Source organism: Thunnus albacares, chromosome 22 (genome assembly GCF_914725855.1).
Source record: "Thunnus albacares chromosome 22, fThuAlb1.1, whole genome shotgun sequence".
NCBI lineage: Eukaryota > Metazoa > Chordata > Actinopteri > Scombriformes > Scombridae > Thunnus > Thunnus albacares.
The window spans coordinates 13,962,590-13,990,029 of NC_058127.1; the positions used below are offsets into that span (position 1 = coordinate 13,962,590).

Below are 27,440 nucleotides of genomic sequence, written 5' to 3' on the forward strand. Positions count from 1 at the left end.
GAGTTCTTTTTGAGTTTGAGTTGTTTGAGTCCAAATTTATTTATGCCTGCAACAGCATTGGTGCATAAACATCCTGCTTTTGTTCCTTATAACAGCAACAGCATAAGAGGACCAGACCTAACAGGACGTAGGTCAAGGTGGTGCTGCAGAAAGCGAACAGGTAGAGTGTCTTGTTGCAGTAGGAATCAGCTTGTGTTGTGTTCTTGTTGTAGTTGGGTTCGTAGATGGAGTAGATCGCGATAATACCTGCAGAAAAAAAGAATATACATCTCACAGATAGTATTGTGGCACATTTATTAGCAAAGTTTCCTTTTGGCTTTTAACTAATGACATATTAAGAGCTTTCAGTCCTTTTGCAGGAAGTCACTGGTCACTAGTCGCTCATTTTGTCTGGTTTTTGGTTCTGAGAAGGTAGTGTATAATGAGTTTCTTAATTTTTTCTGAAAGCAGCTGCCTGCTGCTGCTGAACACTGGGTTTGACTGACTAAAAAGAGACACAGCTCTCCTGCTTGTGTTAGTGTATTGGTTAGTCTCAAGTCTTTTGTCTTACCAGCAATGAACCAGCAAAAGAAGAAGACGGCGGTCACGCAGTAACAGACCACATTGTACATGTCACACTCATTGCACCAGTAGATGAAGAAGAAGATGGCTACAAATCCTTGCAGATAGATGGGGATAAAAGGCTGCCTTGGACAGTCATCTTGGTACTGTCCTCCTGTGTTACACAAAGACAAAGATAATGTGTCTCATCAAGTAATTATAATTGTAACGTTACTCTATTTTATTGATTTTTTGATTGAAGTTTCTTTCTTGTCACAGAATAAACAATGATTTAAACAACATGAATACACCTTTATGACAGTAAATGCTTCAGTCACTTACCTACTGCCATCTGAGCAAGAACAAAGATAAACATCAACCCAAAACATACTGAGGAGAGACAGTAAGAATATGTTACAGTGACCAATGACAATATAGGGGCTGTAGATGCTAAATTAATTCAACTATGGCTGTAAGTTTGCAAGAATTTTGCACATCTCTCTCTCTCTCACCTGTTTTCACAGTTGGATGTTCAATGGTGTGTTTACTTTCACTCTTTGGCATCATTAGTACTGATAAACTGAACCTTCAGAAAGACAAAGAGAACAGAGGTAGATACATCAGCTGTTTACAGTTTTTCTCTGTTGTATACACACAAAAAAAATTGAACTATGCACACAATTCTGAAAACCTGAAGCTAATTTATAAACAACAAGACTCCAGACTGCTAAACTAAGCACAATCCCATTGTTTTCACTCAAATAGAAATTCTAAATCACATTTTTGCAAAAGTCTGAGCACAAATCACATTATTTAGCACACTCTGTTCAGTTGGAAAACACTGGCCTTCAAAACGCTACGCCCTAATTACCAGTTGATCTCACTCACTTCTCACGTGTTCAAATCAAAACACTTCAATCATGTGTCAGAGCATAAAAGCCTCAGGTGACCCCTACTGTGTTGGGGAAAAAATGGAGTAGCATGAAGAACAGAGAGAAAAACTAAGAGTGAGAGCAAGAAGAGGAGGAGGAGGAAGAGGAGGAGGAGGAAGGCAAGCCAATATTTCCAATGAAATCCATGCAATTTTGGTTGACCATGTACTCAGTCACGGCCTAACAATGACCAAAGCAAGTCCAGCTGAATTTGAGCTAGAGATGAGAATAAGTAACCACTTCAGTAGTCTTCTATACTCTCTACAGTAATTACAGTAATGTAACTTTATGGTTTCTATGGATATCTACAGTGCTTAGAGAAACATATAGTACATTTATGAAATATGTGTAGGCTATACTGTATATACTTTTCACAGAATAGAAAGATGACCCGCAAGATGTGGCAGAGGCTGGAAATTTACTGATGAGCAAGAGGCAATTTGGCTGATAATGACATTATACTGGAGCAAATTAAAGACAAGAAATTGTCTTACAAGACAATGTCCTCATCCCAAACACTGACCAGGCCAGCCTATCCACAATAGATGTCCTGAAGAGACATGAGCTTTGAATGAAACAGATATATCACATAATGTTTGAGAGCAACTCTTACAGGGTGAAGGAGCTGTGGTCAGTTACAGAAGGTTACTGTAAGTGACCACAGCCTTTAAGTACTTGTGTACTTTGTGTAGACATGTCACTATGCACCTCAGTGTTCCTGTATGTAGGCCTATTGTCTGATATGGTCATTTTCTCTTTTTGATGCTGCTCCACATCAATACATATTCATTGATGAGGCAGAGTTCAACCTGAGCAGGACCAGCCGGCGGGGGAGGAACATCATTAGCAGCCGTGCCACCGTCAATGTCCCTGGCCTGCATGGGGGAAATGTGACTGTGTGCAGCCATTGGTCACGATGGGGTCGTCCATCACCATGCCCAACTTGGTCACTTCAACATGGCCTGTCTGCTAACCTTCCTTGATGCACTCAGCAATATCCTCAACCCCCTACAGGAAGAGGGACCAGAGCAGCCCAACTACGTTGTCATTTGGGATAATGTGCGTTTTGACCACATTGTTCTGATCCACAACTGGTTCACTAACAACCCACATTTTTCAGTTCTCTATGTCTCACCATATTCCCCCATTTCTAAATCCCACCAAAGAATTCTTTTCAGCATGGCGGGGGAAGGTATGCGACCGCAAACCCCATGAGTGTGTGATGCAACTCCAGGCAGTGGAGGAGGCGTGGGACAACATCCACACAGACGCCAGGGGTGGATCCACCACGCCAGCCACTTTTTCCCCCACTGCTTGGCCAGGGAGAACATCACAGCCGATGTAGATGAGGTCTGATTTACATGTAGATCTGTTTCACCACATTTTATATTTTTATTTTTTGTGGGCCTACGAAAAAACTTTATTTTGCAGTCATTTCAGTCAGCTGAACATTTTACTGTATTACAGTAACAATATTAATTTTTGTATTTGACACTGATTTCATCATTACATCCCCAGAGAGAGTGTGTAGTGTTTCTCATTTTACTTATCAGTGAAATTACTGTGAGTTTTGCCAAAATACGTAACATTTGTGCATTCACAGAACTCTAACAATGTTGCAGTATCAACTACAAGTTTACAATATGACTCTGGGAAGCTGCGTTGTGAGTTGGCATATAAACTTAAGAAGCAAACTTGTAAATCCTACATCACTAAATTAAAAGACAATGCTACTCAAATCATTGCTGAGAAAGAGGAGACATTCACAAAATTTTATGAAAATTTACATAAGGACAAATTAGGAAAAATCAATACAACAAAAATGGAAATGTATCCAGGAAAACTTAAACTAAAACAAGTCTCTTTACATCAGAACACATCCCTCACAATAACATTATCAATAGATAAAGTATCAAGACAAATACAAAAACTTTAAAAGGGTAAGACTCCAGGAGACAATGGATATACAAATGAATTTTACCATTACTGACACCAATCCTACATAAAGTCTATAATTTTGCATTAGTTTTGGGAACATGAGCACTGACCTGGAACTCATCAGTAATCACAGTCATCCCTAAAGAAGGCAAAGATTTAACTCAGTGCTCATTATACAGGCCAGTATCGCTATTAAACACAGATCAAAAAATATTATCTTCAATAATAACAGAGTTAAAAAGAAATAATTCCAAATATAATAAATAGAGACCAGTGGGGTTTTGTTTTTAACAGGTATTTAGCTGATAATATAAGGTGTACTTTAAATATAATTGATCACTGTCAAAAAAATAAAAAAAGATTTGCTTTTGCTAACAATCGATGTAGAAAAAGCATTTGATAGTGTACTTTGGCCCTTTATTTTTAATACAGCAAAAGCTTTTGATTTTCATCACAAATTTATGTCATGGTTATAATTAATGCAAAAATCCTGGAGCACAAGTGAAGGTCAACGGTGGATCAGTAAACTGTGATGCTGGTGTTTGAGGTGATTTAAATATATTACATCCATTATCCTCCATAGTAAGATATGACATGTATTAAATGTAAAAGTAAAATGTATATCAGGCATGTAAAAACTGATATTATCTGAATATTTTTGTGTGTTCTTTTATTTCAATCCAAGTTTTATATCCCTGCATCAGTACTTCTGCTAAAGCCCGAAATTTGAGACCTGACTTGGCCTTCAGTACTTGACACTTGACTCAGAGACTTGAGACTGGAGTTAGACTTGCATTTCGCCTTGAATACTTGAGACTTGACTTGGAATTTGACCGGAAATCGTAAAAACAGCTCTGGTTTGTGTATCATCCTGATTTTGTGGCTTACAACAGCAAAAGGAGCAAATGATCACACCTAATAGGACATAGATCAAGTTGGTGCTCCAGAAAGCAAACAGGTAGAGTGTCTTGTTGCAGTAGGAATCTGCTCTTCTTTTCTTGTAGTTGGGTTCGTAGATGGAGTAGATTGCGATACTACCTACAGAAAAAAGAATATACATCTCAGATAGTACTGTGGCACATTTAGTAGCAAAGCTTCCTTTTGGTGTCATAATTACAGATCTTCGCTTCAAACTAATGGCATGTTAATAAAAGTGTTCAGTTCTTTTGCAGGAATATTGTAATGATTGTGTTATATAGAGGCATCATATAGAGGCATTAGTAGAACATCTAGTGGCCTGTAAATGTTATTACAGCACACTCACTTTCTAACTGCAATATGTCTAATAAAGCTTCAATATCATGACTTTTCACTAAAAACAACAACAACCAGTGACTATACTTTCATTAAACAAAAATAAAGGAGTATTTTTTATGTGCAACATAGACATTGGTGTTTCAGCTCACAACTTTATGTAAAGCTGTATTCATTCATTTTGGCCACCTGGGGGCAGAAGAAATCCACAACAAGTTGACAACAGCCTTGACATAAAGGCATGTTGCCTTATGAAGTTGTTATGGTTAGATCTGTTTTCTTCTTACACTTCCAGCAAACACGGAGCAACTTTAGCCTTCATTTTGATTCATTTTTGTAGCCTTTGACAAAGACCAATATTCAAAGACCAACTTTAGCTCTGTTTTGTCTTGCTTGAGTGATTTTTGACTCTTTACCAGCTAGTTGCTTTCTTTGTTTGGCATTTGCTGCTGGTCAGGTAGTGTATAATGAGTTTAATTTTATTGAATGTTCTGAAATGTGTCTGAAATGCTGCCTGCTGCTGCTGGACTCTGGGCTTGACTGACTTAAACAAATTGATTAGTGGAGCTCTACCTGCTTGTGTTAGTGTATTGGTTAGTTTATTAACACAAGTCTTTCAGATTACCAGCAATGAACCAGCAAAACAAGAATGGAACAATCATGCAGGAACAATCAACTTTGCACATGTTGCACCAGCAGAGGAGGATGATGGAGAAAGAGACAAATCCTAACAAATAGACGGGGATGAAGGGCTGCCTTGGACATTCATTTCGGTACACTGCTCCTGTGGGACACAAACATAAAGAGAAGTATAATTTAACTTGCCTCACTAAGTAATGATGATTGTACTCTATTTTATTGATTTAAAAAAAATTCTTTCCACCACAGAATACAGATTTAGATAACATAAACATACCTTTATGACAGTAAATTCATCAGTCACTTACCAACTACCGTCTGACCAATGACCAAGATAAACAAAACCAAGACACATACTGAGGAAAGACAGACAGAATATGTTTAAGTGACTAATGACATTGTATTAGGGGCTGTAGATGTTTCAAAATTCAAAGATGACTGCAAGTGTGCAAGAATTTTGCACATCTCTGTCTCTCTTGCATCTTCTTTACCTATCACAACAGGTCTGTCACTCTCTGGCATTATTAGTTCCGACAAACTGAACCTTAAGAAAGACAAAGAGAACAGAGACACATACATTAGCTGTTTAATATAACTGATGATAAACAGTGTAAACAAGAGACGAGTCTAAAAGTTGCCTGCAGGCTAAAATGGACTATGGAAGCCCTGAGAGGCAAGTGACAAAAAAAAAAGTCTGATCTAAATTGTTTTCTCTCCTGAGTTTATGACTTAAGAACAGGGGGAAAAAAAGTTTTTGCCAGGATAAGCTCCTTTCTAAGTCCCTTAATTCTTTTTCATCTGTGAAACAGGTGGAAAAAAATTTTGGCAGGTGAAAAAAAGTTTTTTTTTGGTCAGGATCATTTTTCTGTTTGTTGTTGTAATACTCATTTTGGCCACAAGAGTTTGAAGTGCACCACTACCCCATGTTTGAAATAGGACTAAAACCATTCATGTTTTCTTCCAGGTGAGCTTTAATTTCTCCATGTACTCTAAACACAAGGTACAAATATTGTGTGTTAGCAAGTTATGTAACATTACCGTCATGTCTTTCTTTTGTCACCTGGAAGAAATACTGGAGCTCTATTCCCTTAATGTCTGGAGGAAAAGAGAATTGAAATGTGTTTAATTCTTTTAAAAGCTGTTAACCTTTTATTTTTGTTAAATTCCATTTTCTGCTCAATATTGTCTCACTGCAAATGTTTCACTTTGGATGTGAACAACATCTGCTATTATGCAGATAACGAGGCAATGTTTGTCGTGTCAACTATTATCTGAGTGATGGGCAAGATGCAGAAAACCACCTTACAGTCAAAAGACAGACAGGACATACTTTTAAGTCAACACTAACTTACATGCAGCCACTGTGAACACAAGCACATCACTATCTCTCGCCTACTACAGCGGTTGAGGGTTGATGTCAGCAGATGCCTCGAAATGTGTCACTCTGACTTTATCAGTAATGGTGGGTCTAGCCTGCAGAGGGGAGATATGTGTCAAATCATACTAGCTGCAAAAGTTGAGTCTGGAAACTGAAAGTAGGAAAAGACAAGTACAAAATAGCTCCTCCAATAATCCACATATACTGAAGCCTACTTCATTGAAACTGATGAATAGTTTCATGTTAGTTTTTGCAAAAGAGGTTGAGACCAAACAAGCTCAAGAAAGAACAGTTCCATTTTTTTTATTAGCAAAAAAGGCATTTAAATGCAACAGGTACAGTAAATTAACAGTTCCAAAATATATTTTGAGTTTTAGGGGAAAAAGACAATCAGACATGTACCTTTCATGGGTCAAACTGGCTGCAGCTCCTCGATGACAGCTGAAAAAAAGAGTGAAAAGCTTCCAGACAAGAACCCGTTAATATGCGTTGCTGAATTATAATATCTGTAGGTCACAGACAGATCACTGTACACGTGAAGTGTGTGTGTCCCTTCCTCTTTATCCAGGAAGGCTTTTTCACCTTAACTGTTTTTTTTTTTTAAATCTTTTTTTTTTTTTGCTTTATATTCCATGTTATATGTTTTTAATGCTGTCGCACCTTGACATTCACTGTGAATTAAAAGTGCAGTACAAATTAAATGTATTTATTTATTTAATTTTTTATTTTAGTTCAACTTCAACAACTTTTTGAAGCTTAATTTCTGTTCCTTTCCATTACAGTGGTGGGAATGAGGATGAGCAGCAGATTAATGATTTTTGTATTTTTAAATTGTTATATTTGTACTTTTACTGAAGTAAAGGATGTAGATACTTCGTCCACCACTGTGACCAATAGTGTACCAAACTTCAAAGTTGAAAAGGATGAAAGTCTGGAAACAAAACCATGGAAATTTCAGAATAGTATAAACCTTCATCTTTTTAAGGAGGGTTTATTTTTTATGTACTCCCTAACTCTATAACATCTTATAATATAATTTCCTCCTCTGTCTGTAAATAGTTCAATTTATGGGTGACATGTGTCTCTGCCCCCCAGTGGGAACTACCGTTGGTGCTCGAGGTCCTAGTGAGTGATTTATGTCTGATGTTAAAACAAAACTGTCTTTTCTTGTGGCTCCACATGGCTCCACCTTTTCTTGCTTTTCATTTAGTTGATACAAAAGTCTTCAAAATTTTTAATAAATTTTTAGTAGTGTTCTTGTGATGGGTTTTTTAAGCAGTAAACATTTTCATTCAACTCAAACTGTTCCTTCCATATCATACATCTCTTCAACAATGCCTAACCACTGCCTTAGAGTACAAGGATTCGCTTTGCACAATTTTGCATACATCATTGCAAAATGTCCCCGTTTTCTGCACAGTCTCCTTCATGATGATGTGTAGATTAAAATCTGCTTTTAGTCTGAAGAGAAATTTAACTACATTTTTCCAAAACATTCTTCCTATATCCTGGTGTTAGTGGTTTTATGTTGTAGCTTACATATATTGAACCAGTCATCTTTAGATATTTTCATCTTCACCAAAATTTCAACCATCTTCTGTCTCTTTCAGTCAACAGTTTTGAGCAGTAACAATTATTCAGTGTGAGGCAGGAAGTCTCATAAAATTGAGCCTCAAAATATGTATCAAACATTTAGTAAAATTCATTGGGCTGGCTACCTTCTGCACCAACAAACACACACAGGGTGTGTTCACATTCATATGCTGCCTAAAGAAGCCTGTGAAGCTGTGACTTTTAGAGGACCGAGGTCTAGATTATTGCATGTTCCTGCCTCTGGTCTCTCAAAGAGACATATTACATGTACAAGATTGATTCCAAACAGAATATATCAACCTAAAGGAGTTTGTGTGCAGCTGTGAAATTGTAAAAACATGTGGGTTGTTACTATTGGATCTCTAGAGACTCTAGAGACTTAAGGTGGACATCTAGTGGCCTCTATATGTTACTACAATGTATTTATTCTCCAACTGATTAACCTTAATAGAAAGAGCCTGGTAAACAGGACCCTGGTAGTATACTGTGTGTTACAGGCGTGTGGGCTTGAGGGTGTGTGTTAGTCTTGATTTCCTCATTCAAGATCTCTTTTTGATGCTTGATTTCTATTCCCTTTTCGTTACAGTGATAAAAAAAAATTAGGATCAGCAGTGGAATGAAAAGAGAAATGAAAAGAGATGAGTCTAAGGGTGATATGTTCTTCATTAGACAAAAAAACAAACATTTGTACTGTAGCAAACTTCCATGAAAGTCGAGGGCAATTTTTATGTTGGGTTGTTGTTGTTGTTTTTGTTGGTTTGTTTTAATAGCAAGACGTTGATATTATAGAATGACCCAAAAAACTTCAAAAAAGGACAGTTTAAAAATCTTTAAAAATTTAAAAATTAACTTAAACATACAAACTTAAATACAGTATGAAATGCTCAGAAATATACAAAACATTCTGCACTGGTGAAAATGATAAAAAAAAAAAAATTAATTAAAATACAACATGAGACAGTATATCAGACAGATATACTGTTATATCTGTCTGCTCTGACAGTTATGGTGGCTGTTAGCTAACGTTAGCAAACTGTGTCTTTGTGCTACGCTAAGCAGCTGCTGGCTATGGCCTTATATTTACCGTAGAGACATGAGTGTTATCATTCTTCTCATTTAACTCTTGGCAAGATAGTAAATGAGCACTTTTTTAAAATCCGTTTTCTGCTCAATATTGTGTCACTGTAAATGTTTTCTTGCCTTGGAGCCAAAACATCAGTTGCCATCTGGTCTTCACAAAATGTCCTCCACTATCTCTACCTTTTCCAAAATGCCACTCATTTCATCACTTTGTTCTTGTTTTCTCTCTGTAAAAACATTCTTTTATTATTATGATTTGATATTAGTTTTCCTTAATTTGAAAAACAAGATTTCCTGGATCATCATAAACACAACAGTCAGTAGTTTAAGAAGGACTGACAATATTTAATTTGTTGATTGTTGCTGACAGTTTCTGTTGTTGTTGTTCTTTTCCAGGCCGGAATTCTGTGTTGATGGGAAAAATCGATGCACAAGGCAACGGCCTTCTCAGCCCCTCCAGCTTCACTCTCCTCTATAAGCCCATCCACGCCAAAGCACTGGCCAACCTGTCACGAAAACCATGCTGACATCACAGCCCTGTCCACCAATCGGATTGTCTGTCAGTCTGAAAACATGTAACTTTACATAAAGAATGAAAATATTATGTTTTTTTCTAATGATGGGAAAAATGAACCAGACTTAACAACCGTATTTGGGGAATGATCTTTTATTAAACATCAAATATATGTAGGCACATAAGTAACAATTAACAAATTTCGGATGCTTTATAATACTTAATCTGTGAGCTGAATGAAAATTATTAAAGCAGTCAGAAATATGTCTAAACAATTGGTAGTCATTACATTAATCAGTATAAAGTCTGAATAAACTTCAATCAATAATCTAATCAATAAATCAAATTAATCCCATCAATAAAGCATTCAAACTCTGGAGCTGATCAATGAATGCATCAATCTAGATTCACATCTTTGCAATTATCAATAGTTCAAACAATGCCAAAATCTGTGCTGATCAAATATACGGCATAATTGGTCCCAGTAGGAAAAGGTGACTAAATACCAGATTGTGAATCCTTTTGTTGAACTTGTATACATGACTCTTAATCTTCTATGGCAATGTTTAAATTTAGCAGGAGCTTTAGCAATTACATTTTTTAATAGGAAAAATACAACATAAAGAATTATATTTTGTATATAAATTATAATATTTCTGTGCTAAGAAAAATACAGATCATTAGACTGTGATGCTGGTGATTTAAATATCTTGTGTTTATTATCCTCCATGGTGAAATATGATGTGTATAAAATGTTAAAGTAAAATGTCCAAATTTTTATATCCCTGCATCAGTGTTTGTGTCAGAGCTGGAGATCTGAGACATGTCTTGGCCTTAAAGACTTGAGACTTTACTTGGAGACTTGAGACTTCATTTGAACTTGGACCGGCAGACATATAAGCAGCTCTGGTTTGTTTATCGTTCTTCTGCTCTAGTTGCTTACAGCAGCAATAGGAGGAAAGAAGTAATCTATCACACCTATAAGAAAAAACCCAGCTAATATGACATAGGTCATGGTGGTGCTCCAGACAGCGTACAGGTAGAGTGTCTTGTTGCAGTAGGAATCTGCTGTTGTGTTCTTGAAGTTGGGTTCGTAGATGGAGTAGATCTTGATACTACCTAAAGGAAAAGAATACACATCTCACAGATCGTATTCAACGCAAGTGGAATAAGCCAGAGAAAACACCTTCAATATGATGAGTTCTACCTAAAGACAAGGTGTACTTTTCGTTTGCAACATTGAGACATTGATTTTCAGCCCACCACCTTGTGTATCTTTTATTTAAAGCTGCATTGATTAATTTTTGGCCACTTAAGGGCAGAAGAAATCCACATCAAACTGATAAAACAATAGTCCTGACATACAGTACAGGTTTGTTGCCTTATAAACAGTCAGAATTAAACTTGGTATTCTGACTTTAAACTCCTCTTCTGTAGGATAGATTCACTGCTTATACATTCCCACAGTATGTTGTTAATCCACAATTGCTGTAATTAACAACATGGAAGTTAAAGTTCTGCTTCATGCACATGTCAGATTTTTCAAAAGGAAAGTTTTTTACATTTCCAGAGAGTGAATGAAGGAATTAAGACAGATAAGACAGAAGCGAGGAAGATTTGCTGGATGTAACAATAATAGAAAAACAAGGTGACAGTAAAGAAGATGCAACTGATTGGAGATTGATTGGTTTTAGATGGAAAGAGAAACACAGATAAGCAGCCCAGGTTATCAGATGATGGAGAGATATGAACAAACTGAAAGCAAGAAGGCAGAAAAACTGGTAAGGTAACTTTTATCTGGATGAATTATCGTTCTGGTTCATACTTTAAAGGCACAATCTGTTCTTCAAATGTTAACTAAAGGACAGCTCCTCTATCCTGACACACATAAAGAGCTTTACTCAGTAAAAACGAATATGTATGTATATAATGTATTAATTGTTCTATGAACAAAGTTTGTGTTTAAAATTGACATGAAAGATTTTCACAATACATGTTACAGGAAAATAAATATATAATAACCCATATTATGGTAATGTGCTAATGTGCTTAAACCAACTATCTGCTGTTTGCCATTTTGCAACCTCACCTCAGATTCTGAACCTCTGTCCTGCTTTCAGCTTATTGATTTGGGCGACAACTTTTCCTACAACTAAGAAAATGGTGGTTCGTGACAAAGACACATCAATACTCAAACCTATATCTAGAAATATCTGTGTCTTCATCTGTGTCTGTAACTTTCACGTGGTTCTTCTTTAGAAAGGACCTGACGTCTTCATTCAATAAAATGCCGTCATGTCTATCTAATGATCACAATTTACGCCTGAAATTTATATACAGTATCAACTGACTGATGTTTATACACGTTTGCATAGCGGTAGGGACGCGTCATCCATCTTTATACCATACCATGGATTTATTAAGAGAACTGGATACGGAGCTGCTGCTCAGCCTTGCTATTCCTCCCAGTGGCCACTTGCGGTATTGCAGTGAAAAAATCCCCTGCGGCCCAAAAAGCATTTTCCCCAAAGACCACCTTTATAAAAGAGATGTTTATAAAACTGTTGACAAGACACCTCTAACTGCCAATAAGGTCAATTATTACAATTTGGATTAGGAATTATTAATCCATGAAGGTTTTATATTTGTAAACTTTTCCTTGAGCCTAGAAAATCAATTTTAAAATCTGTAACGTCATCCCAATGTAAAGTCTATGGGCCGAGGTGGGACCAGCGGGTGAAACTCTACTGTGCATATTCAGTGGGTCGCACACCCAGAAGTAAATCCAGAAGCTAGAAACTTTTTTGGCTCATGCACCAGGTGAGCAATTCTAAATTGATTGAATGCCATTGAGGTGCCATCTGTGAGTCTGGTATCGGGTTCTTACAATACATCCATGGTCCATACCCACACGTATATGCCCATGCTCTCTTCACCAGCTAGTCGCTGACTTTGTCTGTCTCTGCATTTCATGCTGGGCAGGTAGTGTATAATGAGTTTAATTTTTATAAAACAGGTGCCCACTGCTGCTGGAAATGGACTAAAAAGAGACATCCTGCTAATTGTCAATTCTCTCACTGTAAGCAACATCTTTCACATTCCCCAGTTATTTGACTCATTGTTAAAATCTAACTGCTTGTGTTAGTGTGTTGATTGATCTGTAACTCGAGTCTTTCAGCTTACCAGCGATGACCCAGCAAATGAAGAAGACAGCGGTCACACGTAAATAGACGTACAAGTTTGACCGGAAGAGGATTAGCAGGATCACGGCTCCAAATAAATGTCCCCACAAATAGATGGGGATGAAGGGCTCCTTTGGACAGGCATTTACATAGACTGCTGCTGTGGGACACAAAGACAAACATAAGAGTACAATTTAAGCTTTCTCATCAACCAATGATGTTTTACTTTTATTGATTTAAAAACTTCTTTCCCACCACATAATACTGATTTAAATAACAAATGCACCTTTAGGGTAGTAAATGCATCAGTCACTTACCAACTAGTGTATGAGCAATAACAATCACAACCGTGACACATACTGAAAACAGAAAGACAGAATATGTTTGAGTGACTAATAACAAGACAGGCAATAGACTATGACAATGCATATGTTGCAAAACGATTTCAGTTTTACACATCAATATCTCACCTATTACTTTTGGAAGTGAGAAGTTGCTTTGAAGTCCGTAAATGCCAGGCATTATTAGTTCTGATAAATCTAATCTTCAGAAAGGAAGACAAAGAGAACAGATACATCAGTTGTTTACACCATTTGTCAGGTAAATTAAAAGAGATGAGTGTAAGGGTGATTAATTAATGTATAATATATAAAATGTGTGTGTGTTTATATAAAAACAAAATGTGCTGTTCATTAGACAAAAAACAAACAACTGTACTGTGGCAAACTTCCGTGAAAGTCAGGGTCAGTTTTTATGTTGATTTTTGTTTTGTTTTAGTAGCTAGAGGTTGATATTCGTAACATTACAGTTTAACACAATGACCCAAAAAGCTCAAAGGAGAGTTTGAAAATCTTAGCAGAAAATAAACATTAAAATACAAACTTAAATACAATATGAAATGCTCAGAAAAATACAAGACATTCTGCACATGTGAAAATGATAATTAAATTAAAATAGAACATGACAGTGTATCAGAGAGATTATATCATACCTGTTTGTGCGTCTGATGATGATCTCCTACTCGAATGGAAAGAAAAAGCTTTTGTTGCAGGCATGTAGGCATGTGGGTGTGCGCAAGTCTTGACTTCCTGGTTTAATGTCTTGAATCTGTCTTTGATTCTGGATTTCACTTCCCTTTCCAAAAAATTAGTGGAGCAGAGCCATAGAGTCAACAAAGCAATAAAAACAATTAATAATAATAATAATAATAATAATAACAATAATAATTGGTAAAATAAATTAAAAATGCCTAAACATCTTCCTTTTATACTCTTTTCATCCTCCATATTCTGATTGTCTTTCTTATATTTCCCTCTCTCTTTCAGTGATTACGGGTAAACTTGCATCTTTGACGACTGGTCCGAGGGGCTCAGCAACAGTTGAGGTGTCCCTGATTAATCCCTATAAGTCAGGGTGACTGAACATCACCAAATCAGGACTCATTATATCAATCAAACTGACCTCCATATGCAAGAAATGCTCCGGGCTAACCAACGGTACAATGTAAGTGTAATTGTCCTTCTCTGCAGCTCTCACACACATGAACACAAGGTTGGATATCAAACCTCAATACTTTTTCAGCACTGACTGAAATATGCCTATAGCAACAGTATATTATATTATTATATAATATGTATTATATTATAGTATTAACTATTATATTTTGTATGTAAGTTATGATACTTCTGTGATAAAACATCAATAAACTGTGATGCTGGTGTTTGAGGTGATTTTAAATAATTTGCATCAATTATCCTCCATAAAAATCACATCTTAAACTCTGGATAAAATGTGTATCAGGCAGACATGAAAACACAGATCAATATTCTTGTGAGTTCTTTTATTTCAATCCAAATTTATTTATGCCTGCAACAGCGTTTGTGTATCATCATCCTGCTTTTGTTGCTTACAACAGCAACAGTATAAAAGGACCAGACCTAACAGGACGTAGGTCAAGGTGGTGCTGCAGAAAGCAAACAGGTAGAGTGTCTTGTTGCAGTAGGAATCAGCTTGTGTTGTGTTCTTGTTGTAGTTGGGTTCGTAGATGGAGTAGATCGCGATACTACCTGAAGAAAAAAAGAATATACATCTTACAGATAGTATTGTGGCACATTTACTAGCAAAGTTTCCTTTTGGCTTTTAACTAATGACATATTAAAAGCTTTCAGTCCCTTTACAGGAAGTCTCTAGTCGCTGAGCAGGTAGTGTATACTGAGTTTCTTAAGTTTACTGAAAGCAGCTGCCTGCTGCTGCTGAACACTGGGTTTGACTGACTAAAAAGAGACACATTGATTAGTGGAACTCTACCTGCTTGTGTTAATGTATTGGTTAGTGTCAAGTCTTTTGTCTTACCAGCAATGAACCAGCAAAAGAAGAAGGCAGCAGTCACGCAGTAACAGACCACATTGCACATGTCACATTTGTTGCACAACCACAAGAGGAAGAAGATGGCTACAAATCCTTGCAAATAGATGGGGATAAAAGGCTGCCTTGGACAGTCATCTTGGTTCTGTCCTCCTGTGGGACACAAAGACAAAGATAACGTGTCTCATCAAGTAATTATAATTGTAGTTTCTTTCTTGTCACAGAATAAACAATGATTTAAACAGCATGAATACACCTTTATGACAGTAAATGCTTCAGTCACTTACCAACTGTCACCTGAGCAGTGACCAAGACAATCATAATCAGCACGCTACATACTGGAGGAGAGACAGGCAGAATGTGTTACAGTGACCAATGACAATATAGGGGCTGTAGATGTTAAATTAATTCAACTATGACTGCAAGTGTGCAAGAATTTTGCACATCTCTGTGTCTCACCTACTGTCACAGCTGGAAGTTCAGTGTGTTGAGGTCTGACACTCTCTGGCATTTTACCGATAAATCGAACTTACAGAAAGACAAAGAAAACAGAGACAGATACATCAGCTGTTTAATATACTTGATGATAAAAAGTGTAGACAAAAGATGGGTCTAAAAGTTTCCTGAAGGGTAAAATGTGCTCTTCATTTAAACAAACCCCCAACAAAAAAAAACTGAAATAGGAAGACTGAATTATTCACACATACTGTTGCAAACCTCAGTTGAAGTCAGAAGCAGGTTTTGTTTTTTTAATCATGTAGTTTCTTTTGGTTTTAGAAGAGATTGAGATAATATCAGTGACATACAGTAAATCTAAAATAAGCATCCAAAAAGCTCAAACAGTTTCTACAAGACAAGAGGAAATTTTTCTTAGCAGAAAACATAATACACAGCACAGAATACACAAAACATGAAAATTAGTAATTAAAAACACAGCACATATGACAGTATAACAGACAGATTATATCATACCTGTTTGTGCATCTGATGGATGAACCTCCTGCTCAAACAGAAAGAAGAAGAAAGACTTTTGCACAAGAACTTGGTAATATACTGTATGTGTTGTGGGTGTGTTGGCATGAGGGTGTGAGAAAGTCTCGACTTCCTCATTAAATATCTCTTTTTGATGCTTGATTTCTGTTCCCTTTTCAATAAATTTATAAAAATTAGGATCAGTGGTGGACAGCTAAGATTCAAATAATTCTGTAATAAATTAGAGGAGACAGTTTAAGATTTTTATAAATACCATTAGTACGCCTTCAATGTTAATAAGTTAAGCACATTTCTAAGGTTAAGTCTTTAAAGTGAGAATATGTAACTTTTGTAAGAAGAAATGACACATCTTCCTCATAGAAATAAAAAACTGATTTCACAAGCAATAAAATGCAACTTATTGAACTTGTTCAGTTCAATACACTCACTTTATGATACATACAGCCTTAACTTGGTCCACTATGACCGTTAGCTAGTGGTTGCTGTTAGCTAATGTTAGCAAACTTTATATTGCTGCAAATGATCGAGTCATTTCAGTGACTTTTTTTTTAACTCGTCTTTACTTGTGCAACTGTTTCACTGCATTTGTTATCATGTCAAACATTTTAATGGATTTATAAAAAAAAAGAAAAAAGAAAAGAAAAGTATGCCAAACACTTTGTGCTAATTTGTGAGTTTGTGTAACATAATCACCACATGACCACAATGGCTGCCATTCAGAAAAAGTAGTCTGGCTTTAAATCCCCCCTTCCCCCACCCCCCCCAAAAAAAAAAAAAAAAAAAAAAAAGATGTTTTAAAAATCTTTCATCCTTCTTGGGATTTTTAAGATTTTTTTTTGTTTTGTTTATTTGTTTGGTGTTGTTTTCCATTGGTGTAAACCACTGATGTATCTATTTTGTTGCAGAAGTAGACTCCTTTATATTTAAAATCTGGTACAATTAATTAAAGGTCTTTCCTCCAAAAAAGCCTCAAAGTCTTTATGCTAAACTAAGCTAACCGGCTGCTGGCTGTAGCTTCATATTAACTGTCCAATCATTAGAGTCTTATCAATCTGCTCATCTAACTCTTGGCAAGATCGTGAATAAAACACATTTCCCAAAATGTCAAACTATTCCTTTAATATCTGGAGGAAGATAATTTAAATTTGTTTTTTCTGTAAGTCATTAACCTTTTTCTTTTGTTAAATACCATTTTCTGCTCAGTATTGTCTCACTGTAAATGTTTTTGCCTTGATGCGAATATCATCTGTTATTATGCAGACAACGAGGCAATGTTTGGGGTGTAAAAAGGAGACAGCAAGACAACAGTGTGGTGTTTGTTGACCAGTATCTTGTGTATCTGCATGTTTGTTCATGTTTGTTCATATTTCCTGCCAGGATGGCTGGAAATGGAAACCGCACAGAACTTTCCAGGTCTTTATCAGCGGCTTTCACTTCATATAGTGGCAACCCATCTTGCTTGGTGGTAGATGTTTTATTTTTGCCTTGTCATCATGGTTCCCACGCTTCTGGTTTGGTAAAAGAAAGCCTGCGTAATGATTTATTAAGGGAATGAATAGAGTGAGATGAGCAATTTTAGCTCTAAGAAGAGTTCATTTTCATCCCTTTTCACCAACTTTATCAGAAAGGCACTTAACTGTACATTTTGTGGTAAAAACGTTTTTTAAAACCACACACTTGGCTAATATTTTCTTACTCAACAGAAATACAATTCTCATTTCAACATTTAAGTTCACACATTCCACTTTCAATCTCAACTGTTCATATTTCTCTTTTTAATTGATTTCTTTGCTTCTTTCTGAGCCCAAATTTGATTAATTGTAATTCGTAAAAGAATCCAAATGTCCAAACACAAGTTATACATCTACTCTCTTCCTCATTCACTCATATTTCCTCTCCTGAATTCTCACTTTTTCAGTAATTATGTGTAAAGTAACATGGCGACAGTTGGCATTTCCCTCATTAGGGCCTTTCATCAAGTCAGTCACTGAGACCTTTGTAAGATTTCTGAACCCAGATTTGTTTATTTGTTTGGTGTTGTTTTTCCATTGGTGTAAACCACTGATGTATCTATTTTGTTGCAGAAGTAGGCTCCTTTATATTTAAAATCTGGTACAATTAATTAAGGTCTTTCCTCCAAAAAAGCCTCAAAGAGGACTTTGTTGCCTTCAGACAGAGGCAGACTGGCTGTTTCCCCTTTTTTCCCGTCTTTATGCTAAACTAAGCTAACCGGCTGCTGGCTGTAGCTTCATATTAACTGTCCAATCATTAGAGTCTTATCAATCTGCTCATCTAACTCTTGGCAAGATCGTGAATAAAACACATTTCCCAAAATGTCAAACTATTCCTTTAATATCTGGAGGAAGATAATTTAAATTTGTTTTTTCTGTAAGTCATTAACCTTTTTCTTTTGTTAAATACCATTTTCTGCTCAGTATTGTCTCACTGTAAATGTTTTTGCCTTGATGCGAATATCATCTGTTATTATGCAGACAACGAGGCAATGTTTGGGGTGTAAAAAGGAGACAGCAAGACAACAGTGTGGTGTTTGTTGACCAGTATCTTGTGTATCTGCATGTTTGTTCATGTTTGTTCATATTTCCTGCCAGGATGGCTGGAAATGGAAACCGCACAGAACTTTCCAGGTCTTTATCAGCAGCTTTCACTTCATATAGTGGCAACCCATCTTGCTTGGTGGTAGATGTTTTATTTTTGCCTTGTCATCATGGTTCCCACGCTTCTGGTTTGGGAAAAGAAAGCCTGCGTAATGATTTATTAAGGGAATGAATATAGTGAGATGAGCAATTTTAGCTCTCAGAAGAGTTAATTTTCATCCCTTTTCACCAACTTTATCAGAAAGGCACTTAACTGTACATTTTGTAGTAAAAACGTTTTTTAAAACCACACACTTGGCTAATATTTTCTTACTCAACAGAAATACAATTCTCATTTCAACATTTAAGCTCACACATTCCACTTTCAATCTCAACTGTTCATATTTCTCTTTTTAATTGATTTCTTTGCTTCTTTCTGAGCCCAAATTTGATTAATTGTAATTCGTAAAAGAATCCAAATGTCCAAACACAAGTTATACATCTACACTCTTCCTCATTCATTCATATTTCCTCTCCTGAATTCTCACTTTTTCAGTAATTATGTGTAAAGTAACATGGCGACAGTTGACGTTTCCCTCAATAAGGCCTTTCGTCAAGTCAGTCACTGAGACCTTTGTAAGATTTCTGAACCCAGATGTGAGGATCCAATTGCAAGACTCAGACACAGAGCAGTTGGAGTAAAAAGGGAGTTTATTTGGTCGATTTTCAAAGAGGAGATCGATAACAGGCAGGCAATGAGAGAGGGTAAACCAAACCAAACCAAACCAAACCAAACAAAAAACTGGCCATCAAAAACAAAGAAAAGGAAGGATGAGTCATTAACAGGCAGGTAGCAAAGACTGAGGGGAAAAAAGCTGATTTATACTAGGTGACTAATGAGGGAATGAGGAGCAGGTGCACAGGCAGGTGTTGGAATCGGGTGGGTGGAGATGGCAGGAACACACTGATGGCTAACATTTGCTAATTAGCAGTAAATACAAAGTATAGATGACATGAATGACATAAATGTACAAAATGGATAGAAATCCACCCAACAGTTGTGGACCACATAACTTTATGATAGAAAATATTAAAATATTCAAACACATATTTTTGTGGTAGTAAAAATACTATTGTATAATAAAATTTCAAAATAAGTAAAAAAGAAAAATACAAAAAAAGTACTGTAGTAGTATTGTAGTATTGTATTTTGTATGTAAATTATAATATGTCTGTGATAAAAGGTGGATATCAAATAAACCATGCGGTACTGGTGCTTGAATTTATTATCACAGAAAGCCATTTTACATTATTATGTCCTGTAGGAAAGCTTCTGTGGTTTCAAAGGTAAAATATGTATGATATTAAATCCACACTGCACCACCACTTTTAATAACTTTGCAACTGGTTAGGAAGGTGACGGGGGCAACAGTAGCAGCAGCAAATGAACAGACCTAATGGGATGTAGGTCATGTTGGCGGTCCAGAAGGCAAACAGGTAGAGTGTTTTGCAGTAAGGATCCACATCTGTCATTGTCTTATTGATGTTGGGTTCATAGATCGAGTATATCCACACATTACCTAAAGACAAAAAAGTCAAAAAGTACACTGTGTTTGTATATGAAGGGCTGTTACACTTCTGTTCTTCTCACATATGGATGTTTCACCTTTACAGATCTTGGATTTAAAGCTGCACTAATCAATCATTTTATATTAACAATGTTGTGTAATGTGAAAAGGATCGCTCATTGTCAAAACCCTACAGAGAATTATGACCAGCTACAGCTCTCTTCAGCTCTACAAAGTGTTGGGTCCATAGAGCGTGTATGTTTCAGTATGTTTTCATCTGGGTACAGATGAAAACATACAGCAGAAAGTGGCTTTTTGGCTTCATGCGCAACTGAGTAACTTTCATAGGAATGAATGGGGACCTGCCTCTGACGCTGTATCCAATTCTCTTTATACATCCATGTCCTAGACTGAAAAAAAATAATGGACGTAGCTACTGTGACGTCACCCACTGGTTTGTGGACTCCCATTTTGAAGCCTTGAGTTTGGCATTTTGACTGTTGCCATCTTGTATTTTTGGAGCGAGAAGTGACAATATTTGGACAAGAGGGTGGAGCTGACCATAACACTAGCTGCTAGCTTGGTTAGCACGGTGCATTCATAGTCTATGGTTAACTGTGCAAATGCTAATGCTAATGCTAATGGCTAGCGAAAAACAGGCTTAAAATTAAATGTACTTACCGGAAAAACTGAACAGCTGACTCCTTAGAGGGTCTTTTACTACAACCAAACGCTGAACAAGACTTTTAGGCGAACAAAATGTTATAATTAACTTTCATGAACCGAAAACACACTGAAATAGTGATAGCTACACCAATACTCCTATCTTAATCTGGGGTTATGATACGTAACGTATGTAACCAATGTTGTCACCGTGGTAGCGGCTTGTCAATCACAAGGTAGCCATGCTCTAAAGCATACCCTGCTTTATCATCTATTTTACTCTAAATGGGACCATAATTTACAAAATGAACATCATACTGTATTGAAGAAGACTTGAAACTAGTTATAAAGATCATAAATTAATTGGGAAAATGTTTACTGAGGTAACAAATCAAGTGAGAAGAAAGGTCATTTTCTTATAGACTTCTATAAAAATGGACTTCTTTTTGCAACCATTGGAGTTGCCCCCTGCTGGCCATTAGAAAGAATGCAGGTTTAAGGCACTTCCGCACTGGCTTCACTTTCCAGAACTGGAGCTTGCTGCTTGGTCCCACTATAAGCCTGAAGAGAACGCTTTGATCTTGTGGGGATGAACAACCAAGTATTCATTCAGTGAACAATGAGCAATACTGGTGTTTTAGATGCTTTATCTATTAGGTGCTTTACATATAATGTATTTATCTTAAATTTTATCGCTCCTTGTGGTGCAGTGGTCAGTAACTGCTTGGCTCTGTGAACTTACTGGTTATGAACCAGCACAAGAAGAGGAGAATGCTCAAGCCACTAAAGGCTAAGCTCGAGGCTGTGAACTGGTTGGAGCAGGGCAGGAAGGAGATCCCTAACAACAGCAGATGGAAGACTCCCATTACCTCCAAGTAGATGGGGAAGAAGTGCTGCTTCGGGCAGTCATTTTGGTACAATGCTCCTGTTAGACAAATGGACAAAGATTAGGAGTCATTTATTATTGTCCTTGACCCCAGTGACTCACTGGTGGGCCACTCCTTATAAAGTCATACAAACATTGTTCAAACCCACAGAACTTTATTTTAAACTGTAGTTTCTAAAAATACCAATTATATCAGGCAGAACGTGGGGGAAATGGGTATAAAATTATGCACAAAATATCTCAAATATTTCACTTAGAATCAATGGCACAGTCATAAAGAACAGTATAGACATCATAAAGCTTTGACGAAAATAATAAGTTGACACAAGCTGAATATGTATAATGCTGTAAGACAATGTGGAATAACATATTTAAAAAAAAGATACTTAAGAGGAATAAATAAAGAGAAACCTGAATGTTAAAGGATAAGTCAAGCAATGCTTAATATTTTTTTATTGTCAACAAAGAAAAAAAACAACCAACAATTAATTGATCCCACTAACAAGTGTTGCCTGTGTAGCTTAAGTGTGATATCTTATTCGCCTGTGTCACAGACTTAAATTGTCCAAAAATAATTTTAAACACATTATTGAGTCACACAGTTGCACTGGGTAACATCCTGCTGCTGTAAATTCTAGAGCACCAAATGTGTATTAATCCGCTGCTGAAAGTAGTCCCCAAAAATTGCACTATTCACTTCTGTTTGAGTAGCTTTTTAAAAAAAAAACTTTAGTGCCCACCTGTTTTAGGAAGTTACTGAGCCTTTTTTAAACATGGAAACTATATATTTGTGACCCATTTCAAAAGATTTATGTCTTCAATAGGAAAGAATAACCTATAGACAGGTTGGGAAGTCAGAAAGTATTGAGAGATGGACTAACATTTTCTGTTTTTGTGGTGGTGGGATTTGTCGACAATGAGAAAAATATAGAATAAAGCGAGTCTTATCTTTTAAGGGGTTAAAATAATATAGATACAATCTGAATGTACATTCATAAAAGTAAGGACACTAGTCACTCACCAACTGTTATCTCAGCAATGGGCAAGATGCAGAGAATCACCTTTGAACATACTGTCGACAGACAGACAGAACATATTTTAAAGTCAACACTGTCCTACGTGCCACTGTGAAAAACAAGCATACATGACTTTTGCACATCATTATCACTCACCTACGATGGCTGTTGAGGGTTGATGTCTGCAGATGCCTTGAGATGTGTCTCTCTCTGACATTATTAGCAATGTGAGTCTAACCTACAGAGGGGAGAAACATGTCAGATCATACAAGCTGCAAGCGCTGAGTCTGAAAACTGCTGAAAGTTGCTATAGGGGTGCCATTTCCTGAGAAGTGTTCTTCATCAAGCAAAAGGCAAATACAAAATATACCCTCCCACAAACCACACATACTGAAGTCTACTTCCTTGAAACTGATGAATAGTTTCATGTTAGTTTTTGCAACAAAGGCTGAGACCAAACAAGCTCAAGAAAGAACAGTTTTGACAGGAAGAAGGGTGTTTGAAAGCTTTTTTTTTTTTTTTTTTTTTTAGCAGAAAAGGCATTTAAATGCAACATGTACAGTAAATTAACAGTACAAAAATATATTTTGAGTTTTCAGAACAAATTCAGACATGTTGTACCTTTCATGGGTCAAATGGGCTACAGCTCCTCAATGACAGCTGAAAAATAGAGTGAAAAGCTTCCAGACAAGAACCTGTTAATATGTGTTGCTGAATTATGACAAAATGCATTGGAATAATGATCATTTTTTGATTTGTACTTTCATGGGAGTCATTTATTTCTTTTTCACTGTTTTTGCTCTGTGTCACCTTAAAATATTTTGTTGTCTTATATGGGATCAACACCCGCTATTATGTGACTGATACATAAATAACAGATTCAACTCTGGGGTAGTGTTGTCATGTCTTGTTTGTGTATTGTTTTACATGGTTATTAAAATCTGCCCGCTGGTTAGAATCACCTGGCTGGTTTGATGAGCACATCAGGTTAACAGGAATCCTCTCACAGCCGATCAACAAGTTTATAGGAAGATCAAACTCTTATTTGATAATTATAGGTCAAAAGGATATGAACTTTAGGAACAAAGTCAAAGTGCTTCCCAATTGTTAAAACATTAAAATCACTTTGATGCTGTTTGGAGTTTTGATCTTAAGAAGTCCTATTCTTGTATTAACCCACAGCAGACAAATGTTCATGGTGGATGTATTCTCCTCCACTTAATGACATTAGTATATGCCTTTAATGGACATGAATTGATTGTCCATGTAAATATATTTTTACATTTCTCTTCTGTCAGTATGATTCTGTGTTTTAGTCTTAGGGCACAAATTAATATTCTTTCACTGCTAAGAAATGTTAAAGTATGTTTTTCCCTTAATTTTTGTAGTTTAATATTTAGAACGTCATATGGCCCTAGTAATTTGAACATGTTAACCTAAATGTTTCTAAATGCTTGAGGAGAAAGCCATCAAAATAATAAAAAAAAGGCCACCTGCATGCAAGTTTTGTGATTTCACCGGGTCAATGTTATAAGCAAACTTTAAAGGAGAAATGCAGTAAAAGTAAAGTAAATGTAAAAGAAGTGTGATGTACGATGTGTTTTGTGAGCGATACCTCTGAACAAACTCCAGTGTTGTTGCTGCCTCCACCTGATATTCTATATTAAACACATAGAAACTGGCGAACAAGACAGCCAAGACAGTTACGAAATCCAGCATGGGAGGTGAATGTGGGGTTACGACACAGCCCTCTGTGGACAGCATCCACTTATTCGCAGACCACACAGTATCTCCTGCAATAATCAAAAATAAAACAGCAATTCAATTACAATATAGTAACATCTGCAGACTGTCTTCACTTTTGTCCTGTGCTTAATAAAAAGGGACCTCATGACATCTTTGAAATGATACTTTAATTAGAAAGCAGAGCTTCTTTAAGAGTTACTGGACTGTATTTGCTATGTCCACTTAACTGTATTTATCTTCAAAAGACTACTTCTATTGAAAGAGAGTTTTACCTAGCACATGAGCCTCGGGGTGGTGGGAAAGGAGAACTGGGCCTCGGCATCGGCAGGAGTTGTAGTCACCTCAGTTTTACAATTTAGATGAACAAAGGCACAGAAAAACACTCCAAGCAATTAGTCTGTAACTTTTAGTTTTTACTTCTAAGGTTTAAGGGTAATTTCCTTTTTTCAGTCTGGTCTCAATATGATCATCTGTCAATAATGTGCAGGCCGACAAGCAATACATTAAAAACATGAATGCATATTTTAGGCCCTTGGTTAGAGTGAAGACGAATGCAAATACAATATATATACAATGTATATACAAACCTTTTTGATTGCAAGATAAAGAGCATTTATTACAAATACCTACCTAAATAATACCTTCACAATAAACAGTGAGATTGCAATTATTCATTTTCTCTATTTGATCAGCCTTTAAAAGCACTGTCATCTGATAAACCCAAGATGGCGCCAATGTGTCTATTCTACAAGATGAAAAAATGAACTGTGAGGAGGTTGAACTGCTGCACTTTTGCCAGGGCCAAGTGGACAAACAAGGGCCAACAAATAAGTACCCTTTACAACAGGAGTTCTAGAGGGCAAATAGTGGCAAAAAACTTACATCAGCTTACATTCAGTCTGGAGTAAAGTTCAACACCAGTGAGAGTGGTGAAGTGGGAGAGTAAGAACTTCCAAGACAGGAGAAATGATGACTTATGTCCAGAATGCTGGGGGGTGGGTTTGCATTTATGTCCTCTAGCTGTTTTGTATATGTGATTGTCATTAGCTCCTTTACTCTCCCTCTCTCAGTTGCCCTTAGCCCCTCTTGACTGAATATATCCACCATCTCTTTTCTCTTCTGTTCAAGTGATGCTGATGTTTCCCCCTCTGGATACTCCTGTGGCTGCCAACTAATACATCCATAACTGTCAATTCTAGCACATTTGGCAGCTGACGGCTGGTGATCATCACTTGTCTGAGAGTTAGAGCTTCCTCTCCTGGAAATTGTCCAACCAAAAGGTGTTCTCACACGGAATGGTTATTTGACTGGAAACAGTTGGTATAGACGAAGGTCAGACACCCAACTGTGGAGGTGGAGCCGTGGGACACACACTCACACAGCGACAGCAACACAGAATAGACACACACACAACTTTGTCCAGGTTTTAAATAATGCAATAGATTTAAACACTTTTTTATGACTGATGTGTGGTTTTCAATGGAATTTATGATCTATAATCATTGATCATGATCAACCATAACTGAACATAATTGTTTTCCAAAAAAGAGTCCTGAGAACAAGAAACATTCATAAGACAGGAACACAATCAGCAGACAGAAATAACATAACTACACTATAAACAAGGAATTAATAAAAACAGTTACCAGAATGCTGCGACCTAGAAATATTTGGGACACCAAATTTCATGGAGACGTTACAGATGAAGAATATACTGGAAAATACATTCTAATTTTTTGTCCATTATTCAGATATTTTGATTATTATTTTTGCTTTATTTCATTATTGTCTATACAAAAGGAATTTATTTATTTTGGTTGTGAGGTTGACACCTGAAATGAACCTGCATGGTAGCAGGCAAAAATATTAAATTTCGGGTTGACTTTTGGGACTATTATTTCTCTTATAAAGCAGGCTGTATTTCCAAATCTTCTAAAATTGAGTGTTGGGTAAATTCATGCTGTGAGAGCAAGGAGCGCTGCCATGGGTGTAATGTTTACATCAGGGACCAGCTGTTAGCGCTCCGCAGCACCACCCTGCTGCCCGTGGAGAGACACGACCGCTGCACTGCACGGATTCATGCCAGCGCGCTCGGACAGGACGATGTTGTTGCTACATGTTGCGACACGTTGCTACATGTTGCTACATGCCCATCCTGCGTTACCTGTTGCATCCCCAGAGTATCCATAGGTGCGAAAAATGGTAAGCCACACCTGCTAGTGGGCATGTTTTATATAAAAGATGCTGTTACATGATGCGTTTTAGTCATTTCGACAGTATTGTGTTTTTCTGGCTTGACCGCTGCTCGTACAACCCTCTTTGCTACGCTTTTGAGTGAACATTTGGATACCTCGATCAAGAATGGTCCTTCCAAACGGTAAGCAGTCTACAATTATACTTAATATTATTATTATTATTATTATTATATAATATAATATATAATAAAAAAATAATATTGTTGAGTGGTCATTCAAATTGTATTACACTTTTTTAAACAACATTGCTCCAGCTCATATTGATGTGGAAGGTTAGTGTTTTAACACTTTACATTTTCCGTAGA

General features: G+C 36.6%; 3 protein-coding genes across 19 annotated transcripts; all 3 read right to left on the minus strand.

Annotated features, from left to right (window-relative positions):
• Positions 1–23: 23 nt before the first annotated feature.
• Positions 24–17,143, minus strand: LOC122974432 (transmembrane protein 272-like). 8 transcript variants are annotated; one of them, XM_044342465.1, is made up of 10 exons: positions 16,836–17,143; positions 16,387–16,414; positions 15,874–15,942; positions 15,702–15,752; positions 15,403–15,567; positions 14,988–15,116; positions 13,521–14,184; positions 13,368–13,409; positions 13,052–13,210; positions 9,256–10,987 (listed from the first exon to the last, which is right to left on the minus strand). In XM_044342465.1, the coding sequence occupies exons 1-7, from the start codon at positions 16,845–16,847 to the stop codon at positions 14,177–14,179; spliced, it is 462 nt and encodes a 153-aa protein (XP_044198400.1). In that variant the 5' UTR covers positions 16,848–17,143; the 3' UTR covers positions 9,256–10,987; positions 13,052–13,210; positions 13,368–13,409; positions 13,521–14,176. The 8 variants fall into 8 exon arrangements, with proteins under 8 accessions (XP_044198396.1, XP_044198402.1, XP_044198398.1 ...); XM_044342461.1 differs by lacking the exons at positions 9,256–10,987; positions 13,052–13,210; positions 13,368–13,409; ... (1 more) ...; positions 14,988–15,116; positions 15,403–15,567 and adding exons at positions 24–246; positions 551–715; XM_044342460.1 differs by lacking the exons at positions 9,256–10,987; positions 13,052–13,210; positions 13,368–13,409; positions 13,521–14,184 and having other exon boundaries at positions 14,874–15,116.
• Positions 3,231–7,329, minus strand: LOC122974435 (transmembrane protein 272-like). Its single transcript, XM_044342468.1, has 6 exons — positions 7,084–7,329; positions 6,656–6,776; positions 5,795–5,847; positions 5,612–5,659; positions 5,290–5,448; positions 3,231–4,448 (listed from the first exon to the last, which is right to left on the minus strand). Coding segments are annotated over exons 2-6 (516 nt in total). The 5' UTR covers positions 6,658–6,776; positions 7,084–7,329; the 3' UTR covers positions 3,231–4,194.
• Positions 17,144–19,694: 2,551 nt separating the features above from the next.
• Positions 19,695–26,130, minus strand: LOC122973453 (transmembrane protein 272-like). 10 transcript variants are annotated; one of them, XR_006400023.1, is made up of 8 exons: positions 25,773–26,130; positions 25,153–25,221; positions 24,750–24,927; positions 23,756–24,136; positions 23,291–23,372; positions 23,140–23,190; positions 21,975–22,157; positions 19,695–20,581 (listed from the first exon to the last, which is right to left on the minus strand). XR_006400023.1 is itself a non-coding variant. In XM_044340994.1 (7 exons), exons 4-7 carry the CDS (start codon positions 23,349–23,351, stop codon positions 20,391–20,393), a joined length of 486 nt encoding a protein of 161 aa, XP_044196929.1. In that variant the 5' UTR covers positions 23,352–23,367; positions 23,756–23,794; positions 24,750–24,927; positions 25,153–26,130; the 3' UTR covers positions 19,695–20,390. The 10 variants fall into 10 exon arrangements, 8 of the variants coding, with proteins under 8 accessions (XP_044196929.1, XP_044196927.1, XP_044196931.1 ...); XR_006400022.1 differs by having other exon boundaries at positions 25,763–26,130; XM_044340994.1 differs by having other exon boundaries at positions 23,291–23,367; positions 23,756–23,794; positions 25,153–26,130.
• Positions 26,131–27,440: the final 1,310 nt, after the last annotated feature.

What these genes read in the sequence shown, in the direction of transcription:
- LOC122974435 (XM_044342468.1), bottom strand. An exon ending in TGACAGACCTGTTGTGATAG is followed by an intron (nt 5,660 to 5,794) that starts GTAAAGAAGATG and finishes GTCTTTCCTCAG; the next exon opens with TATGTGTCTTGGTTTTGTTT. An exon ending in GTTTTGCTGGTTCATTGCTG is followed by an intron (nt 4,449 to 5,289) that starts GTAATCTGAAAG and finishes TTTTTTCTGTAG; the next exon opens with GTAGTATCGCAATCTACTCC.
- LOC122974432 (XM_044342461.1), bottom strand. An exon ending in CACTGCTCAGGTGACAGTTG is followed by an intron (nt 716 to 15,701) that starts GTAAGTGACTGA and finishes TGTGTAACACAG; the next exon opens with GAGGACAGTACCAAGATGAC. An exon ending in CTTTTGCTGGTTCATTGCTG is followed by an intron (nt 247 to 550) that starts GTAAGACAAAAG and finishes TTTTTTCTGCAG; the next exon opens with GTATTATCGCGATCTACTCC.
- LOC122973453 (XM_044340994.1), bottom strand. Translation starts at nt 23,351, where the DNA reads ATGTCAGAGAGAGACACATCTCAAGGCATCTGCAGACATCAACCCTCA. An exon ending in ACCCTCAACAGCCATCGTAG is followed by an intron (nt 23,191 to 23,290) that starts GTGAGTGATAAT and finishes GTCTGTCGACAG; the next exon opens with TATGTTCAAAGGTGATTCTC. An exon ending in CTTGTGCTGGTTCATAACCA is followed by an intron (nt 20,582 to 21,974) that starts GTAAGTTCACAG and finishes TTTTGTCTTTAG; the next exon opens with GTAATGTGTGGATATACTCG.